Genomic DNA, 18,445 nt, shown 5'->3' on the forward strand with positions numbered 1-18,445 from the left:
GGACTTTATGTGTTTTGTTTCTATCCATAGACTTGTTTGAAAAAATGAGTCTTCAATAATCTGCGGAAGGAAGCTTGCTCGTTGGTTGTTCTTAGGTTGCGCGGCAGTGTATTCCAAAACTGCGTGCTCATGTGAGAAAAGGTTGACGCGTGTAATGTTTTGTATTTCACGCCTTTGCTATTGGGGAAGTGGAGGTTAAGGAAGGTTCGGGATGATCTTTTGGCATTTCTGGGTGGTAAGTCTATTAACTCAGACATGTAGGATGGGGCTTCACCGTGAATGATTTTGTGTAGGCAGTCTTTAGACCTTTCTGACAATTCCTTATAATTTTTAAGGGGTGCTATGAGCAAAGAAAAAAAAGGGGGGTATTTATTGCTTTTTCTATCTTTCTCCAAGGTTATAAAGGACTGGATTCTATATACGACGCCTGACAAATCAGCACCTAAAATATTTCCGCCTAGGCGTATCTTGTAAACCGCATGTAAATCTAGGCACGGTTTACAGATTACGCCTAGCGGGTTTATAGAATATGCCTAGCGGCCATGCCTGTTCCTAACTCTAGGCGCATCCATTCATGCCAAGTAAAACTTGGTTTAAATACCGGCGCCTGAGTTAGGCGCAGAGCAGGTGTATTCTATAACCCTGCTCGTAGATTTTCAGAATGCCCACAGCCCGCCCATTCCACGCCCTCCTCTTGGCAGCATGCATTAGAATTTATGCACGCCACTTTACAGAATACGCCTACCAAGTTGTGCATGTAAATTCTAACTAATGATAATTAGTGTCCATAATTTCTTGTTAAGTGGCAATTATTGGCACTAATTTATTCATTTATTTGTTACATTTGTATCCCACATTTTCCCACCTATTTGTAGGCTCAATGTGGCTTACATAGTATTGGAGAGGCGTTTGCAGACTCCGGTGAGAACAAATACAAAGTGATGTTGTGGTAAGATGAAGTTCATGTGGCATAGCCACGTTAGGGAAACGTACATCGGAAGAGTTGCGTTTTGTCCATTACGTACTTTAGTTTTGTCGTGTTGCAGGGATCAGGCATTTAAGTTGGATCAGTGGGGTATGCCTTTCTGAACAGGTTAGTTTTTAGTGATTTCCGGAAATTTAGGTGGTCGTACGTCGATTTCAAGGCTTTTGGCAATGCGTTCCGTAGGTGTGTGCTTATGTAGAAGAAGCTGGATGCGTAAGTTGATTTGTATTTAAGTCCTTTGCAGCTTGGGTAGTGCAGATTTAGATATGATCGTGTTGATTCTGATGTGTTTCTAGTTGGTATGTCGATCAAGTCTGTCATGTATCCCGGGGCTTCACCGTAGATAATTGAGTTGTTAGGTAATTAAATTGCAAGTGCAAATCCAGAATATGACCAGATTTTTATGCGCAATTTTGGTCGCACTATATAGAATCTGGGGGAAAATGTCTAAACGTTTAAAAGCTGCTCCCATATCAAATAATGGGAACTGTACAAATGTAGTGGCAACTCCAGCCCTTGCTACACCAACCTCAAGGAGGAGTAAATGCAGCTCGGAAGGTTGACAGAGGCAAATAGGAGTGTATGAACATGGATAGATAGGTATTTGCAGGCCTAGCTTTGGCTGGAGATGGGGCAGTTTAATTTGCCAATTGATGCGTTTGCTTCTTTCTTAAGCATAATCAATAGAAATCAAACAAAATAAAACATGGAAAAGAAAATAAGATGATACCTTTTTTATTGGACATAACTTAATACATTTACTACTACTACTTGACATTTCTAAAGCACTACTAGGGTTACGCAGCGCTGTACAATTTAACATAGAAGGACAGTCCCTGCTCAAAGGAGCTTACAATCTAACAGCATAACAATTGTATAATGATCAAATCTAAACATAAATACAATAAATGAGGTAATGGGGAGGAGTCATGGGTCACGTGATGTGAACTGGGGAAGCCTATTTCAAATCCCTCTGCAGCTTCTTGGGCAAGCCACTTAGGAGTCCTTTTACTAAGCGTTAGTAAAAAGTGGCCTGCGGTAATGTAGGCACATGCATTGGGTGCGTGCCGGGCCAGTTTTTACCGCGTCTGCAAAAAAAGGCTTCTTTTTAATGGGACGGGAAAAGGGCACGCTGTAAAACTGAAACCAGTGCACGTCCAAAACAGGCCTGAGTCCTTAACTCCACCCATTGATCTAGTGCAGGGGTAGGCAACTCCAGTCCCCGAGAGCCGCATTTGATTAGCTTTCGAAGGTTGCCCTTCTTCGTCAGATCGGAAATAAGCAAATGTGCTAGCTGACAGTGTATATAAGTGAAAACATTCAGGCATTACTATGACAGTCTGGGAGGATGGGGGTGGGTAGGAGGTATGCATGGAGACATCAAGACATCATTGATATTCTAACAGGATGGGTGTGGATAGGTGAGGGGTGGGGTGATCAACAGAGACATACAGCTTTATGGTTTATAATGGGCTAAGAACCCCAGATCCTTGTTAAGTCCTTTCTGTTGGGTGTTAAAATATTCAATCATTCTGACTTCAAAGGTCAGAATGATTCTTGTATGGTTCTTGTATGGTTCTTGTATGGTTTTAAAGTTACCTTTCAGGATTCTCACTGTGAAGTCACTGGTACAGTGTCCTGGTCCTGTAAAATGTTGACCAACAGGCGTGGGAACCCCACTGGCACCAGCATTGTTCATGTGATGTAGGGCTTACACAGACAGTGCTGCTGAATATTAAGCATAATCTAAATAGGTTTTACAGGCTGTGGCAAGTTTTTTTCTTTTTTCGCCAGATATCAAGTTAATATTTGCTCAGCCCCACTGCCTGGCCAAGTGGCACTCTGGAGAGTCCAGGGAGCAAAGCTGGCTATGGGATGGAGTCAGCTGGCCATAGTGGGTAGACTCAATGCAGCCAGCTAGCCCAGGTCCCTTCCAATGCTACAGCTGTGCTCCAGAACCCACAGAGGAGCTCCAGCTGCTACAGCAGCTGCAGGAAGTTCCAGTGTCCTCCCCCCCACTACTAGGTGTATTGGCACATCCCATTCCTGGCTCCCCAGACAATCAGCTGCTCCTTCGGATGGCTCTATATTTGCATTTATGACATTTGGCATTCAGCCAATCCTGCTGTTCACCCTTCAAAAGTAAAAAAAAAAAAAAATTGGATGAAACAAACCTTTCTGATGACATCTTGTGGCAACCCAACATTCATACATGATGACATGCACAGAGTCTTGATTTTGTATTCTCTCAGACCCAGACAGGAAGACCACATGTTGGTTTTGGCCTCCTGGTGTTGGGTTTGACGGTGCAGGAAAGATGTGATCTGAGCTGATATAGGTCAGTTCCTAATACTAATGGAACACTCTTCTCTGAGTATCAACACAATCCATCGTTTTAGTAGCTTGTGACTGTAGGAGTGTATTAATAATATACTCGTCTTGTGTTGCCTCCTGTTCCATTATTTTCTGACATACTGTATGTGGGTTGATCCTGCAAAGACCGGAGCAGTCTGATGGCCCATTGGAGTAAATAATCTCTTTGACCTCTTGGGTGCATCATCCTTACAGGCTTCCTCAGAGGCTTGCTTAATGGAACAATATACTATGTTTTTGCTCATGTCACTGGCATCAGAACATTGGAAAAAAGATTTTGTTACCGTCGGGAAAGAAAGAAAAGCCATGCCTGGAAAATTGTACTTGATAACATTTGGCCTGGGTCACTAAGCAGCCTGTGCTAGATTTTGATATTCTTAGTAATTGAATTTTGAAAAGTATGATTATTTATCTGAGAAAACTGTCGTACGGCCAGACAGTTTCCTTTAAGTACCGGGGGGGGGGGGGGGGGGGTAGAGGGGGAGTTGACTCTAACATAGAGAATCCAATTCTTGTGTGGTTTTTTTTTCCTCTGTTTTTATATTTTGAAGATGTTGTCCACTTTTAAAGACATGGAGATCCATGAGTGGAGTTGAACGGGTAGATGTGAAGTGTCTGTTCACGCTTTCCAAAAATACTAGGACTAGGGGGCATGCGATGAAGCTACAATGTAGTAAATTTAAAACGAATCGGAGAAACTTTTTCGTCACTCAACGTGTAATTAAACTCAGGAATTCGTTGCCAGAGAATGTGGTAAAGGCGGTTAGCTTAGTGGACTTTAAAAAAGGTTTGGACGGCTTCCTAAAGGAAAAGTCCATAGACCGTTATTAAATGGACTTGGGGAAAATCCACTATTTCTGGGATAAGCAGTATAAAATGTTTTGTACTTTTTTGGGATCTTGCCAGGTATTTGTGATCTGGATTGGCCACTGTTGGAAACAGGATGCTGGGCTTGATGGACCTTTGGTCTTTCCCAGTATGGCAATAGTTATGTACTTATGCTACAGGGCAATGAATTACTTTTAAAAAGATACTAGTTGATAATTCAAAGTGATTGAAGAGGACAGGAAAGGCTTCTGACTGCTTAAATCGCGTTTGGTGGGCTACCCACTGATATTTAGTAGGGCTTAAACAGGCAGTGTTGCTGAATAGTGGCTCTGCCTGTCCATTTTATAATTGGGCCAGAGAGGAGCATTCCGAGGGCGGAGAAGGGGATGAACTGATAGCAATGAGGGTGCCAAAAATATTCAGTGCTCTTGCCTTCAGAGGTAAGTGACCAAACAGGACCCCACAAATAGCATAAATAGTAGCCCTATCTTTGGTCACTTAGCTATGCGGGGTGCCGGCACCAGTGGTGTAGCTAGGTGGGGCCATGGGGGCCTGGGCCCCTTCAAATTCACTCTGGGCCCCTGGTTGGCTGACAGGGGTCCTTAACTCCCGCCAGCTGAAGACCTTGTCCAGCGCTGGTCTATGGCACCGCCGCTGCATTGCTTGCCCTGCTCTCTCTTCCCCTCACGTTGGGCACGCTCCTTTTAGTGAAATATACTATTTTTACATGCGTACATCTGCCTACGCCTGCATGGTAGATATGATTTCTGCTGCTTACGCGAGTACTTTATAAAGACACCTACATGCCTGGGTCTCTAAAAATAGCTCCTAAGAAGGCATCTACTTGCCCTCTTAAACCAGGCACCCTGTTATAAAATTACCCTCTTATTGCATCAGTTACCCTCCCTATCCGTTTCCACATACAGTTCAAACTCTTCTTATTGACCTATAAGTGCATTCACTCTGCAGCTCCTCAGTACCTCTCCACTCTCATCTCTCCCAACACTCCTCCCCTGGAACTCCATTCACTGGGTAAATCTCTCTTATCTGCACCCTTCACCCTCCACCGCCAACTCCAGACTCTGTTCCTTTTATCTTGCTGCACCATATGCCTGGAATAGACTTCCTGAGCCGGTACGTCAAGCTCCATCTCTGGCCGTCTTCAAATCTAAGCTAAAAGCCCACCTTTTTGATGCTGCTTTTAACTCCTAACCCTTACTCACTTGTTCAGTACCCATGTTTTATCATTCCCGCCTTAGTAATTCCCTTATCTCTTATTTGTCCTGTTTCTCTGCCCTAATTAGATTGTAAGCTCTGTCGAGCAGTGCCTCTCTCTGTATGCCCATTGTACAGTGCTGCGTACATCTAGTAGCGCTATAGAAATGATAAATAGTTGTAGTAGTAATTGCCTGCTCACAGACCAGAGTCCTTTGGTATGGTGACTACACAAACAAACAGCTTGTATTTAGAGACAAATTTGGGGAACAACTCACCGAATGTCTACAAATGCATTATGACATTTGGAGGTGTAGTCAAAGCACTTAAACCTACAAAATTCCATAGTAACCAATGAAAGTTTACAAGTTTAAGTGCTTTGAAAATGAGCCCCACAGTGACCTTTCTCTTTGCTTGAAGAGTGGCAAGTAATTTTTCCTGTATTATGGAAACTGAAGATACGTGTAATAACAGCATTTGCAAGACACTGATTCAGGCGTAAAAGATTTGTTCATTCCTTCCATTAGAATCTTGGAACCATTAGGGATCTCTAACAGTTTCAAATTTTCTGCAAAATGTAAATCATTGCAATGCAATCTGTTCCTTAGGCATGTTGCTTGACCATCACCTTAATGACTTTTTAGGACAATCAATCATTAAAAGCCTATGAAGTGTCTCTCCCCCTCTTCTGAATATTTTCGGCTTTCGAGCTAATGATGGGAAACGAATGTTGCTCACTTACTCCTGAATCACTGCTTCAGAAGAGGCTTCTGAAAGTTGTCAATCTCGGTGCATTCTGCTCTTACTCACTGGACTGCAACTAAAGCTATTGCTTTTATGAAGAAGTGCAGAAAGGACTTTATTAATGAAAGATGGGATCACAAAGATTAAGCAGTGTGATCAAACAGCCATGTGAATCAGCTGTTCATCAGCATCTCTGCCAATGATTTTAAGCTTAGTTGGATACACTCGCAGATCAGTTATATTGAACAATGAACCTTGAGCACCAAGGCAGGTTTGCTTTTTCAGTGTATTCACAATAGATATTCATGATATTAATTTGCCAATTAGGGGATCCTTTTACTAAGCTGCGGTAAACATTGGCCTTAGTATGTCTAGGAGTAGCCTAGTGGTTAGTGCAGTGGACTTTGATCCTGGGGAACTGAGTTCAATTCCCACTGCAGCTCCTTGTGACTCTGGGCAAGTCACTTAACCCTCCATTGCCCCTGGTACAAAATAAGTACCTGAATATATGTAAACCGCTTTGAATGTAGTTGCAAAACCCACAGAAAGGCGGTATATCAAGTCCCATTTCCCTTTCCCTATTTGAGATTCTACATGGAATGTTGCTGTTGCTACTATTTGAGATTCTGGAATGTTGCTACAATTTGAGATTCTATATGGAATGTTGCTAGGCTTCTGTTTCTGTGAGTCTGATGTCCTGCATGTAGGCTTCTACAAGGAATGTTGCTAGTGGAGGAGTAGCCTAGTGGTTAGTGCAGCAGTCTCTGATCCTGGGGAACTGAGTTTGATTCCCACTGCAGCTCCTTGTGACTCTGGGCAAGTCACTTAACCCTCCATTGTCCCTGGTACAAAATAAGTACCTGAATATATGTAAACTGCTTTGAATGTAGTTGCAAAAATCTCAGAAAGAGAGTATACCAAGTCCCATTTCCCTTTCCCTTATGTGGGTCCTTCCCATGGCCGTAAAAATGGCTTGTCTTCCAATTTTTTGCATCAATGTCCATGTGCTAATGTCGTAATTAGCATGCAGCCATTTTTTTAAAATTACCACCGAGCACTTACTGCCACTCATTTAGTAGGCAATAAGAGCTCATACGCAATCAATGCGCTAACCAGTTAGCGTGCGGGAATGTAAATGTGCTAACTGGTTATTACAGGAATGTCCTCGCTTTGCTTGTGACACGCCTTCTCAAAAAAAATTAGAAAAATTGTTTAGCACACTGTTACCCCGAACTTGTATATATGGTGCCTTTAGTATTGATTAACAAGCCAATCCGTGCTGATAAGTGGTACTTAGCAACCAATTAGCGGCACTAATTGGCTTTAATTAGAATTTTCACACGCAAATTTCTAGGCGTATTCTATAATGCGGTTTGCATGAATACTCATGTGTGCAGTCGAAAAGGGGTGTGTGGCCTTGAATGTGGAATGGGCAGGTTGTGGGTGTTTCAGAAAAGTCTGCGCACTGTTATGGAATACAACTGGTCTGCGCCTAACTTAAGTGCAGGTATTTAGGCCTGGTTTTAAGTTAGCCTAAATGGGTGCACATACATTTTAGTGGCAAGAACGGTGCGTGAGCATATTCTATAAACTACGCCTAACTTTCAGTGTAGTTTATAGAATCACACTAACCGCGTGGCTATTCTGCGCCGATTTTTAAGGTGCTATTTATAGAATTTGGCTCTTAGTGTGTACAGATTTCCAAGTTACTGCCGGATGCCTGAGCACATCCTGTGGTACTCCATGTTTTGCTGTGTTAAGCGTGCATTAGCACTTAATGTTGTTTACTAGAAGGACCCCTAGATTAGGTATGTTTTTTTTAAATATATTTAGCTATCTTGTGAATTATAGAATCTGGGTTTTGCATCCTTGCTCTGGATTTTCCCACTTAGCGAGACCCTTATATGGTCAGTTTACTGGAATTAGGAAGCTGACTTTTTAGTCGTGGTTTAGAATGCTGCATAACATCCTACGCTCCCCTCCTTCACACCCTTGTATATTAATGGATTACGGAGGCCTTTCACCATGGTGTGCATTTAAATGTGCAAACTTGCGCTTGAAGCCTATTGGTTGTTTGCCCTCCTTACATCAGACACATGACACCACATTCTCATTACTGAACATTATACCTTGTCTTACCCCCACTCAAATATTCCGAATTACTTACTTATTGCTTCTAATTTACCCGTTTTTCTTTGTACCTTATTTGCAACAATATTTTGTATTCTGTTAATGATGTCCGCCTTTGCGACATAATGTAAGCCACATTGAGCCTGCAAATAGGTGGGAAAATGTGGGATACAAATGCAGCAAATAAATAAATAAATGTCCAGCTTCTCCGCTTCCTTATTTTGCCATGATTTTTCTGGCTTTAACGTGACTTGCAGTGCACACTCGACGTATGCTGCAAGTCACGTTTTGGAATTTACATAGTAATGAGCTGCTTTACAAGCATTTGCATGTTTTGTTATCATGTCATAATATAACCTGCGGTGACCTAAATATTGCTGCAGTAAGACAAGTCAAGCTGCGTTAGGGCCCTTTATGTCATGTTAACGGGCACTTAATGCAACTTAACGCCCTAATGCAACTTGATAATTATTGCCCAATCATTAGTGTAGCAATTCAAAGATGGTTGAGCGGTTGGACCAATCTCTTGCTTCAATCAACGAAACACGCAGCTGTGCGTCCAATTGCTATTCAGAATGCCTTATAAGGGTTGTTTCCTCTGCAATCTGTTCAGATCTACTCGTAAGTCAAATAACTTACCGTTTTATGTCTTTTAAAGAACTCGACGTGTTTATTGTGCAAGTACCCACTCCCCCAAGATCATGTTGCTACTATGAGTTCATGACATGTGTATTCATGCTGTGTTGTTTCATAGAAGCTGAATTTGTTAGGAAACTCCAGCTGAGGTTGCTCAGCATTAACAATGAACAATTGCTTTGTAAAACAAATTTGGATTTTGTTTACTGGCAAGTGTTCAAAGCTGTTATGCAAGTCATTGTGTTTGGAGGCTCTCATGTTCGTAGGAAATTAATTTTATATTGCAACATGATTCAGGTTATGAAAACTAAATGGCGTTTTGTGTATTTGTGCTGAAGAACACATTTGATTCTAAACATTTCACATGCTCCTTTTGTTGAAACTAAGAAATAACGTGTTTTACAATAATGTTTGGCAAATCTTTGTTTGTAAATTTTATTTATAGAAGATTTTAAAAAATCACATTCAAAACACTGTTTAAAAAAACAGGTCATGACAATAGATTGAAAAAGCCATAAAGCAAATTTGACATAAATCTTATGTTAGAAAAAGAAGAAATTGATCACAACGAGAAAAGTAATATTTGAAAGGCTCCAAACGGAAGGAAAGAGAAACTTGATGCTGACGACTGCAAGTAAATTTTCAACACCTCTGGAACTTGATTATACAAATGATTATTCCGGAACCCTCGTAACTTCCTCTCCCCAACACCACTAGTATCAAGGATAGCTTTTAATTGTCTAAGGGGCCCTTTTACTAAGAAGTGCAGAAAAACGGCCTGCGCTGGTGTAGGCGCTTGTATTGGATGTTCGCAGGTCCATTTTTCAGTGCGCCTGGAAAAAAAGGCCTTTTTTTGCGGCCAAAATGGACATGCGGCAAAATTAAAATGAGCGTGCGCCCGTTTTGGGCCTCAGACCTTACCACCACCCACTGACTTAGCGGTAAGGTCTCATGCATTAACTGGGTGGTAATTGTCAGCGTGCGTACACTGCCGATTACTGCCTGGTTATCACCATGCGGTAGAAAATAGAAAATATTTTCTGCTGCGCATTTTGGGTGCACATCAAAAATAGAATTACTACCTGAAACACGTGTTAACCAGGCGGTAGTTCTAATTTGAAGCACGCTGGATGTGCGTAGGCGCCTACACTAAAAGGGTCCCTTAGTTCACAACCAGAAACACAATAGGATCAGCTCGAACATACCTAAACCTCCACTACCCAAGCTGCAAAGGAATCAAATACAAATCAACTTATGCATCCAGCTTTTCCTATTTAAGCGCGCAACTATGGAACGCACTGCCAAAAGTCTTAAAAACAACGTATGACCACCTAAATTTCCAGAAATCACTAAAAACAAAACCTGTTCAAAAGGTATACCCCACCGACCCAACATAAAAGCCTGACTATCTGCAACACAACGAAACCAAAACTCGTAATGGACATAACTTAACTCTTCCTCTCTAAGATCCCCTAATGTATCTGTCACATATGAACCTTATTCTGTCACAACATCGCCTTGTATTTGTTCATACCGGAATTGGCGAACGCTGATACGGTACTATGTAAGCCAGATTGAGCCTGCAAATAGGTGGGAAAATGTGGGATACAAATGTAATAAATACATAAATACATAGATTATAAATAGACATCACCCTCTTAAGTGAACTGCTCGAAAACTAAGTCTTTAGTGCTGTCGAATTTTGAATGGAGTTTAAATCTTTTTGGCCATTTGACCCTGACGCAGCTTGACAAAACGCTGGCCACCGTTGGTCACGGTCTACCTGTCATAGAAAGAGACCCCCACTGCTACAAAGTCTCGAACCTAACACTCACCACAAACAATACCCACACTCCAATCCTTTCCCCACATCGCATACTATTGTCCCACTCTTTATAACTGTTTTATCTCCATGATACTTTGTACCATTCTTTGTATTATCTCTGTGATACTATGTACTATACTTTGTAAGCCGCACTGAACCTGCTATCGAGCGGGAAAGAGCGGGGTATAAATGCCACAAATAATAATAATAAATATTGCTAACTGTTTAAAATATTTTTAAAGAGTTGATAAAGCTCAAGTTATTCTGTTGATGTTGTTTATTAAGTATTTTTTTTTTTTTTTTTGCCGTTGATGAAGTAGTCCTGTTCCCGTGGCTTTTGGCTGAGAGCTTCTTGAGGCTTTTTCCTCCTTATTTTTTCCTTTTTATTTTTTATTTATCTGCTCTTTGCTCTGGGTTTGTTAATAGAGAATCTTTTTTTCTGTTGGGTTTAAACTGACTGCTTCAACAGTACAGATTCTTTATCCTGCTGTTGAGTGACATTACAGAGATCTGGAATAATCCATTTCCATTTGACCTAGAAAAGCAACTTATTTATAAAAAAAAATAATTTCAAAATCCAATTATGAATTGGATAAACACCAGAGAAATACACCTTCCCTAGTACTCTCTGCCCTTGGGTTATCTTGTATCCTCTACTCAATCTTTGTACCTTTTCTGTGCTGACAAATCTTAAGTGATGCAAACAAACATTTTTTGATTCCACCGGTATCCAGCAATAGTACCTGTGGCATGAAAATACTAATGTACACAGATGCTTTTGTGCTTTTAAAACATCCTAATTAGCTGGAAAATAAACACCTCAATATACAATTTATAAACACCTGAAATTAGAAGCCTTACTTATATTGCTCCAGCTGTTTTGGTGTTGCAATTTGTATAACTAGAGCTAACACCAAGTAGAGTGTAAACATGCCAACTCACAATAACAGTAACATAATAGCATCACAACATAGTAAATGATGGCAGATGTAGTGGAATTGGAAAGGGTACAGAAAAGGGCGACAAAAATGATAAAGGGGATGGGACGACTTCTCTGTGAGGAAAGGCTAAAGCGTCTAGGGCTCTTCAGCTTGGAGAAAAGGCGGCTGAGGGGAGATACGATAGAGGTCTATAAAATACTGAGTGGAGTAGAATGGGTAGACGTGACTCATTTGTTTATTCTTTCCAAAAATACTAGGACTAGGGGGCGAGCAATGAAGCTACAAAGTAGTACATTTAAAACAAATCAGAGAAAATAGTTCTTCACTCAACGTGTAATTAAACTCTGGAGTTCATTGCCAGAGAATGTGGTAAAAGCAATTAGCTTAGTGGGGTTTAAAAAAGGTCTGGATAGCTTCCTAAAAGGAAAAGTCCATAGACCATTATTAAAATGGACTTGGGGAAAATCCACTGCTTATTTCTGGTGGTCAGAATTGTACCTGCTGCTCCATGCAGGTTAGTGTCTTCTTACTGATTTTGATGTGTTTTTATTACATAATTAGTGGAACCAAGCCCGTTTCGTCAACAATGAAATGGGCCCTAGGAAGGCTCTCGTGTAAGCGTTTTTTTCTCTCTCCCCTGCCCTCCTCTTCATGTCCAGTGATTCTTCCCTTCCCTCCCATCCCATCCCATGCCCTCCAAGTCCAGCAATTTTCCTCTTCCTTGCCCTCCCATCCGTGTCCCGCGATTCTCTCCTCTTCTCCCATCCATGTCCATCAATTCTTCTCTGCCCTGCCCTCCCCTCCCCTCTGTCCCACGATTCTCTCCTCCCCTCCATGTCCAGCGATTTGTACCTGAACATTCTCTGACTGGCTGGCTTCTGTTCCGTTCGTAACATCCTGACGTCAGCTCCCTTCCCTCTCACTGTTCCGCCCTCCTCTGACGTCATTACGTCTTTACACAAGTGCGGGACAGTGAGAGGGAAGGGAACGCTTGAGGTTTGCTGACGTCAGGAGATGTTACAAACCCAGCCAGCCAGCCAGAGAACGTTGGAGGTACAAATTATTAGATAGGATACATTACATTACAATTAGCAATTATAGGCCACACATACCAGAGTTTATGTCAGTGTGGCTTACATACCAAGAGAAGGGCAAGCACTTTATAATTAATCCCAGTTCATAATACTACAAATCGTGAAATAGCCACGTTTTTAACAATTTTCGAAAACTCTTATAGTTGGTTTCAAAACGGAAGTACGTAGACAAGCTGTTCCACCATTTTGCTGCTTGGTATGAAAGCAAAAGAGAAAAATCCGACTTGTAAATAATACCCTGGGGCAAAGGAAATTGAAGTGACAGATAGCGTCTTCAACTGCTTACATAGTTCTTCCTATGCATGGTAATTCAAGTTGCCATGTGTTATGGCTCCTGCATTAGGCCGATGGTAGTGCCGGATTGGCGCGCATCAAGGTTGCCAGGTGGGCGGTTTTACCGCTCATTTGGGCGGGTTTTCGCCTGTGGCGGCGGGAAAATTTCGCCGGCTGCGGGATGCGTTTTTTTGGGCGGTTTTTCCGTCACCGCTGTGCGAGTTCGGCGGTTTTTACCGGGGCTTCTATTGGTCCAATTCGGTCCAATAGAAGCTTTTCCGGGGCTTCTATTGGTCCAATTTGGTCCAATAGAAGCTTTTCCGGGGCTTCTATTGGTCCAAATTGGACCAATAGAAGCCTTTCAGGGGCGGGTTGACGTCAGGGATGACACAGGGGGCGGGGTTAGTGACGTGGGAGGTGGGGTTAGTGACGTGGGAGGCGGGGTTAGGTGACACGGGGCGGGGTTAGGTGACGCGAGGGGCGGGGTTCGGTGATGCGGAAGACGGGAATTGGCTATGGGCGGTTTTACGGCTAGTTTCGGGCTGGGAAAATTTTTCCCAGCTGGCAACCCTGGCGCGCATTAAAGTGGCGGTGGCGGTGGCGCTACCGCTGCTTTGTAAACAGACCTCTGCGTTTTTCTTTGATTCCATCCCTTGCTCTAGGAGGATCCTCTGTGTTCAGTAATACTGAAATGTCTGATTTCTCTTTCCTTGATTGTATAATCCAGTGGTCCCCTATTGCATGTAAATCTCATTCATTGTGGATATCCTGAAAACCCGACTTTCTGGGGTTTGGGAACCACTGGTATAATCTTTATTTCGATGTATTTTTAAAGTGAAAATCAAATGTGTATGTATATATATAAATATTTCTTTTATCATCATATCCTTTCTTATAGGGTGCAGCCTTAATTCGAATGTTAGCCAACTTTATGGGTCACAAAATGTTTCAGAAGGGTCTACAGGTAAGCTAAACTTGTTTTGTATCTTTTTCTATCTATGTGGCTATCCTGCTTATTTTCGAAGGAGAAGGGCGGCCATCTTCCGACACAAATCGGGAGATGGCCGGGCTTCTCCTAATGCCGGCCAAATCGGTATAATCAAAAGCCGATTTTGGCCAGCTTCAACTGCTTTCCATGTCAGGGCCGGCCAGAGTTCAAGGGGGCATGTCGGCAGTGTACCGAAGGCGGGATGGGAGCGTGGTTAAGAGATGGCCGGCCTCGGCCGATAATGGAAAAAAGAAGGTCGGCCCTGACAAGCATTTGGCCGACTTTACTTGATCCCTTTTTGTTCATGACCAAGCCTCAAAAAGGTGCCCGAACTGACCAGATGACCACCGGAGGGAATCAGGGATCACCTCCCCTTACTCCCGCAGTGGTCACCAACCCCCTCCCACACAAAAAAAATTAAGGGCGGCCTAAATGTTGAGATTTGGCCGGTCCCGACCCCATTATCAAAACGAAAGATGGCCGGCCATCTTGTTTCGATAATACAGTCAGGTACGCCGCTTTACAGGGCCGTCATTAGAGATGGCCGCCCTTATAGATGGCCAGCCCCGTTCGAATATGCCCCTATATATAAGACCAGGTGTTTGGAGATTCATCAGATTAGCCACTCTGTGATGTAGATATGCTTGTTTTAGTTTCTGGGTGTAATTTTGTTTACATCTGTTCGTTTTTGATATGTTATTTTGCTTTAGTAATTTTATGGGTGCATATTATAGATTTTATTTTTGTTATTTTTTTGTACTTTAATAGTTACTAGTAAAAAAAAGCCCATTTCAGAGCAAATGAAACGGGCGCTAGCAAGGTTTTCGTCGCCAACACCCCCTCCCTGGCCAACCCCTTCGTTGTTCTGGCATTGCTCCGCCCCCAACGTCATGATGTTTGACACGAGGGCGGGGCCCAGAGCGATTTCCCACCCCCCCGCCTCCCTGCCTCCCTCCCTGCCAACCCCTTCGTTGTTCTGCCATTGCTCCGCCCTCGAGGGCGGGGCCCGGAGCGATTTCCCACCCCCCCGACTCCCTGCCTCCCTCCCTGCCAACCCCTTCGTTGTTCTGCAATTGCTCCGCCCTCGAGGGCGGGGCCCGGAGCGATTTTGGTGGCTTCACCACCACGAACCTTCGAACCTTTTTGAAGGAAGTCAGAGCTTGGCTTCACTGACGTCAGTGTCCTCAGAACGTTGAGGGTGAGTTTTATTATAGTAGATATTATTTTTTAATAATTTATTTTTTGCTTTTATGCACATTGACAACACCTTTGAAGTTTCTCAAACATTTATATGCTTTATATAGGAAGGAAATTGAAGTAACACTTATGGAATCCTCAGAAAGGACAGGACAACGGAGGGGGGTCTTTTACAAAGGTGTGCTAGTGGTTTTAGTGCGCGCTAATGATTAGATATATATGGGCATCTCTAACATTTAGTGCGTGCTAGAAACACTAGCGAGTCTTTGTAAAAGGACAGCTGAGTGATTTAGCTTGAATGGCACTAGGATTTGCCTTCATCTTCACATCCATTACTGAGTCAAGTTCAGAGCTAGATTTAAAAACCTGTGTGTTATTGTTATTTAGCATATGTTAACCCATTCCACATTAATATTAATATTACTAATAATCTGTGTTAAATAGCAATCTCCTTTTCAAAGCACTTAGAGGTCCTTTTACGCCGAAAAATGGCCTGCGCTGTTGTAGACGCATGTATTGGATGCGCGCAGGTCCATTTTTTAGTGTACCTGCAAAAAAGGCCTTTTGGGGGGGAGGGGGCGAAAATGGACGTGCGGCAAAATAAAAGTTGGCGTGTGTCCATTTTGGGCCTGAGACCTTACTGCCAGCCATTGACTTAGTGGTAAGGTCTCACGTGTTAACCGAGCGGTAATCATCTGCACCCTTACAATGCCGATTACTGCCCTGTTAGCACTGGCACCGGAAAATTTTCCGGCATGCGTAGCGGACGAGCGTAAAAATTGAAATTACCGCCCAGGCCACACGGTAACCGCGCAGTAGTCTCAAATTGGAGAATTTTGGGCGCGTGTAGGCTCCTACCCGGCTTAGTTACTATAGAACTTTGTAAGACTAAGTGCTGTGAAATTATACCTCACGTGTACCAAAGTGAACAATGGACCCTGTTTATTAAGGTGCGCTAGCATTTTTAGCGCGTGCTAAATGCTAGAGACACCCATATATTCCTATGGGTGTCTCTAGTGTTAGCGCATGCTAATTTTTACCGTGTGCTAAAAATGCTAGCGCACCTGTTGTGCGTCTTAGTAAGCAGGTCCCAAAGTATGTTAATGTATTAATGAGAGTCGGTAAAGCTAGCCGGTGGTTTCATACAACCCCTTTACTTAATACTGAGGGATCCTTTAACAAAGCTGCTTACCGCAGCTTAAAATGGAGTACAGCAGGATGCATTCAGGCATCCCAGGGTAATATTTGAATGCGCCAGCGCAAACCACATGCTAAAATATTTTCAACATTTTTTCGCGGAGGGGACGTGTCTTGGGGGAAGAAAGTTGGTGCGTCTATGCAAATCAGTTAGCACGTTGGCATTGCTGCACGCTAACCGATTAACGGGGGTGTAGAACATGAGTTCCTACTGCCTACAAAATAAGTGATGTCACAGGCTCATGCGCTAATGGCCTGATGCTAATGGGAAATTTATCGCATAGGTAGGTAATCCACCAGGGTGGAAGAACACAAAATCCCACGGATATCAGAATAAAGGTAAAGAAGTGGGAAGTGGACCAATGATTCCAGGGGGCTGTGATGTATGATGAACAATCTTTAATGTAGACTCGACACAGTACTGTGTTTCGGCCACAGGCCTTCCTCAGGAGTCTTTGGTGGTAAAAGTTTGGATTGATGATCTCAGCGTGAGCTGGTCTTGAAAAAGACCTTCCTTGATTTAAGTGCTATAAAGTCAAAAATGTCCGCTTGTATCCTTACGCGGGTCTTTCCCAAACACCAAGGCCATTTTTACTGCAGTTTGGTAAAAGGGCTCCTGAATGAATTCACTATGGAAGAAGTTACCATCCATCAGTTCAATCACGTGACGGTTTTGATGAACAAAATTAAGGAGCCCTTTTCCCAGGCTGTGGTAAAAAGGGGACCTGCGCTAGGAACGGTGGCTGTTTTTGCCGCATGCCAGGGCCCCTTTTACTGCAGCAGGTGAAAACAGCCAAAAGTGAAATGGCCATACGGTAAGTTTGCACTTGCCTTGTGGCCATTTCTGTGGGGGTGGGGAGCACCCACTGAGGTGGCAGTGAGGGCGTCTGTGCTAACCCGGCGGCAACTGGGCAGCGCACAACGTTGCCTGATTACCACCCGGTTAACCCCCTGGGGAAATATTTTTTCAAGATTTCTGCTAGCACCCGAAATGGCGCATGCTGGGGGCGGAGCTAATGCTGGCACCCGCGTTATTAGAAGGACCTCTAAAGCAGCAAACAAAATAAGGATTATAGAAACGTAAGACTCTAATTCCGATCTTTTTAAAATTTCATTTTAGATTAAATACAAAACAGCAACAAATTAAGGATTACAAGCAGAGGAGCCAACTTTTCAAAATTATTGGGGGTTTCTATGCCCAGTAGAAATAACCCCTCCCTGGACACATGCAAGGAATTTTCTCAATATTGGGGGTGCTCAAGCACCCACAGCACCCACAGAATCGGCTTCTATGTAGACGCTAATGCCACTGTTATTGTTTCAGCCATCTAAGAATGCATTTTAAAAGAAAGCCTGACGCCTTTTTCTTTTTATCTTTGATGGAGGAAAGAATGCTGTTCCCCCTTAGTGTTGATTTAAAAACTCCAAGTCTGCAGCGTCTCTTTCATCAAACAATGAATGGCATCGCATAAACAGTGCGCCGATCTTACGATACCGCATCTGGACAATTATTAAAATTGAACAGATGCTTCTTAATCCTCCCCACTCCCCCCCCCCCCCCCCAAAGGAACACGCAAATTAAAAATAAAAACAGTGGAGCCTATTTGTTCCATTCAAATCTGCTTTTTTTTTTTTTTTTAAGGAAATGATATTACAGGCAGTCGGGAGCGATGAATTATTTATAATGCAACCTGGTACTTAGAAGTGCCCCTTAAAGTAAATTGATGTTCACCTGAAATACAATTAGGCTTTGATAGAGAGAGCAATCAATCTTATCTGTTCGTAGTAAGCTTTTCATTTTGAAATTCAAATAAACCACATCCAGGCTCAGGTCAACTCTCACTTTCCTTGCAGCCAAAATGTTATCGAAAGGTAAAATGTAAACAGAAGTGGGGGAGACAATGCCCACGCTAGACTGGCTCTGTCAATATTGCAAAGCCAGGTTCCGTATTGAAAGGCCATCTCCTGCTTGGAAAATGTAGTGCAAACATGATTTCTCGGAATGTTGATGAAGGTTTC

The 18,445-nt window shown here is 42.8% G+C and overlaps 1 protein-coding gene across 1 annotated transcript in view; it reads left to right on the top strand.

Annotated features, from left to right (window-relative positions):
* Positions 1-18,445, top strand: part of TRHDE (thyrotropin releasing hormone degrading enzyme) — a 367,175-nt gene that overhangs the window by 202,018 nt on the left and 146,712 nt on the right. The window contains exon 9 of the mRNA XM_030214836.1: positions 13,943-14,008. Coding sequence (XP_030070696.1) covers positions 13,943-14,008 — 66 coding nt within the window. The remainder of the gene's footprint in view (positions 1-13,942; positions 14,009-18,445) is intronic.

The sequence above is a fragment of the Microcaecilia unicolor genome, chromosome 9 (genome assembly GCF_901765095.1).
Source record: "Microcaecilia unicolor chromosome 9, aMicUni1.1, whole genome shotgun sequence".
Taxonomy (NCBI): domain Eukaryota; kingdom Metazoa; phylum Chordata; class Amphibia; order Gymnophiona; family Siphonopidae; genus Microcaecilia; species Microcaecilia unicolor.